The sequence below is a fragment of the Nannospalax galili genome, unplaced genomic scaffold, assembly GCF_000622305.1.
Source record: "Nannospalax galili isolate Female #2095 unplaced genomic scaffold, S.galili_v1.0 scaffold471, whole genome shotgun sequence".
Lineage (NCBI taxonomy): Eukaryota > Metazoa > Chordata > Mammalia > Rodentia > Spalacidae > Nannospalax > Nannospalax galili.
The window spans coordinates 464,744-467,377 of NW_008330333.1; the positions used below are offsets into that span (position 1 = coordinate 464,744).

The 2,634-nt window shown below is 51.4% G+C and overlaps 1 protein-coding gene across 1 annotated transcript in view; it reads left to right on the plus strand.

Annotated features, from left to right (window-relative positions):
- The first annotated feature begins 2,380 nt into the window (after positions 1 to 2,380).
- Positions 2,381 to 2,634, plus strand: part of Pdpk1 (3-phosphoinositide dependent protein kinase 1) — a 79,144-nt gene continuing 78,890 nt past the window's right edge. Inside the window, exon 1 of the mRNA XM_008845534.2 lies at positions 2,381 to 2,532. Within this exon, the coding sequence (XP_008843756.1) occupies positions 2,509 to 2,532 (24 nt within the window). The 5' untranslated portion in view covers positions 2,381 to 2,508. The remainder of the gene's footprint in view (positions 2,533 to 2,634) is intronic.

Genomic DNA, 2,634 nt, shown 5'->3' on the forward strand with positions numbered 1-2,634 from the left:
TGGAGATCCACCTGCCTCTGCCTCCCAAGTGCTGGGATTAAAGGCATGTACCACCACACCCAGACATCCTTTTCTTTCTTTTCCTTTCTTTTTTAGATGCCTGCCCAGTAGAGCTGTTTTTTGTTTTGTTTTGTTTTCTGGGTTTTTTCCCAGCTTCTTCAATTTAACTTTCTTTGTGGTGAGGATCTATCTTTTTAAGTATTTTTCTGGAGTCCTTTGGAAGCCAGCCCACCCAGAGTCTTGGTGCTTCCTACTCACAGCTCTTGTCCTGGAATTCTTTTCATTTAAACTCACACCTCCTCTCTGGGCAGTCCTACAACCCCATTGACCTGATTATCTTTCTTCCCCCAAACACTCATTACCTTCTAATCCTTCATCTTTTACATTCTTTATTCTCTCTCTCTCTCTCTCTCTCTCTCTCTCTCTCATCTGATATAGATGTCCCATTTAAAACTGAACACTCATGGTTACTTATTCTCAGCAGGCTTTAAATTATTTTTAAAAATAAATATGGGGCCAGGAGTGGTGGTGGTGGTACATGCCTTTAATCCCAGCACTTGGGAGGCAGAGGCAGCAGATCTCTGTAAGTTTGAGATCAGCCTGGTGTACATAGTGAGTTCAAGGTCAGCCAGGGGTACATAGTGAGACACTATCTTAAAATAAAATAAAAAGATGGAGAGATAGCTCAGCAGTTAAGAGTATTTGCTGCTCTTGCAGAGGACCCAGGTTTGGTTCCCAGCACCCATACCAGGCAGTTCATATTCACCTGTAATTCCAGTTTCAGGGGATCTGAAATCCTCTTCTGGCCTCCATAGGCACCAGGCACACATATGGTGCATATGCATACATGCAGGCAAAACGCGCCTTTAATCCCAGCACCCAGCACTTGGGAGGCAGAGGCATGTGGATCTTTGTGAGTTCGAGGCCAGCCTGGGCTACATAGTGAGTTCCAGGACAGCTTAGGCTACAGGGATATCCTATCTCAAAAAAAAAAAAGAGCACACTTGGGAGGTGGAGGCAGGAAGGTCAGGAGTTGAAGACCACCTTTGACTAAAAATTGAATTTGAGACTAGCCTGGGTTACATGAGACCCTGTCTCAAAAAGCAAAACAAAACAAAAAGATAGATGCTGAGGATGTAACTAAAATAAATCTGTTTGTATGGCTGTACTCCCAGTACTAGGGAAACTGAGGCCAGCCTGGTCTACATAGTGAGTTAGGCTAGCCAATGCTATGTAGTGAGAACCCTGTCTCAAAAACAACCAAAACCACAAAAATAAACAAAAGACTTAAGGGGTAAGGTGTGTAACTTAGAGAGAGGTAGAGCATTTGCCTAGCAGGTCTGAGGCCCCAAGTTCAATTTTCAGCACTGAAAAAAATGGTTAAGGACTTAGGAGATAGCTCTGTTGATAAAGTGCGTGTTGTGCAAGCATGAAGTCCTCAGTCTGGAGCCTCCGCACCCTTGGAGGTGGTGGGGTGTGACTGTAATCCCAGTGCTGGGAAGGTGGAGATAGGAGGATCCCTTTGGGTTACTAGCCAGTCAGACTAGAGGAATAATCAGCAAGCTCCAGATGGAGTGATCAAGACATCTGATATCGACTTTTGGCCTCCACACATACGTGCACCCAAACACACATATGCACATACACTATACACACTCCAAAATAATAAAAAAATAGTTAAGGTAGTAAAATGTGTATTTCACCATAACACCCCCACCCCGCTCGGAAACAGCATCGTCATTAATAACAACTAAAGCAGGGTGTGGTGCCTCATGCCTGTAATTCCAGCACTTGGGAAGCAGAGACAGGATTGCCAGAGTCTGAGGCTAGTCCGGCTACATAGTGAGATCCTGTAGCGGGGGGAGAAAAACAACAAAAGCAAGGACACAAAGACAGGGGAAAAAAGAAAAAAGAACCCACAAAAACATTTATAGGCAGGTTCTGAGGGTGTCCAGACTGTCAGCAATGACAGAAAGGCTTGTTTTCTGTTTCAAATGATTCATTCGGTAGTCCAATCTCCCTTCGCGATCACTCGTGGGCTGTGAATCGATGAGATTCAAGTAGTGCTGGCAGCTCCGCCACTGCCCCGGGTGTGACCTTGGCTGGCCAGCAGCCGAGCCTCAGTTTCCCGGACTGAGAAGGCGGATGACAGCTCAGCGCATCCGGCCTGGCCCCGCCCCGCGGCCATGGATTGGCTTATGTGGTCTCCCCCTCTCCAGTCGCACCGGGCCCCAACCCGGAAATGCAGCTCCCGGGCGGGGGCGGGGTCCGCACGACCGGCTGCGAGCGATAGTAATGGCGACCAATGGGCGTGGGCAGCGGTGGCGGCGCGGCGGAAGTCCCGCCCTACGTCGCGCGGGGGCGGGGCGGTGCCGGGGCCAGTGGGCGGCGGGGCGGGCACAGGATGAGGGCGGCCATTGCTGGGGCTCCGCCGCGGGGAGGAGGACGCTGAGGAGGCGCCGAACCGCGCAACGCTGCGGGGGAGGCGCCCGCGGCGACGCGGGGCCCATGGCCAGGCCCACCAGTCAGCTGGTGAGCGGGTGGCGGCGGCGGCGGGGCGCGCTGTCCCGTTACCCGGGAGCGGGGCAGCCGCTTGGGTCCGGCGAGGCGGGGCGGCCGGGTCCTGCGGGCCGG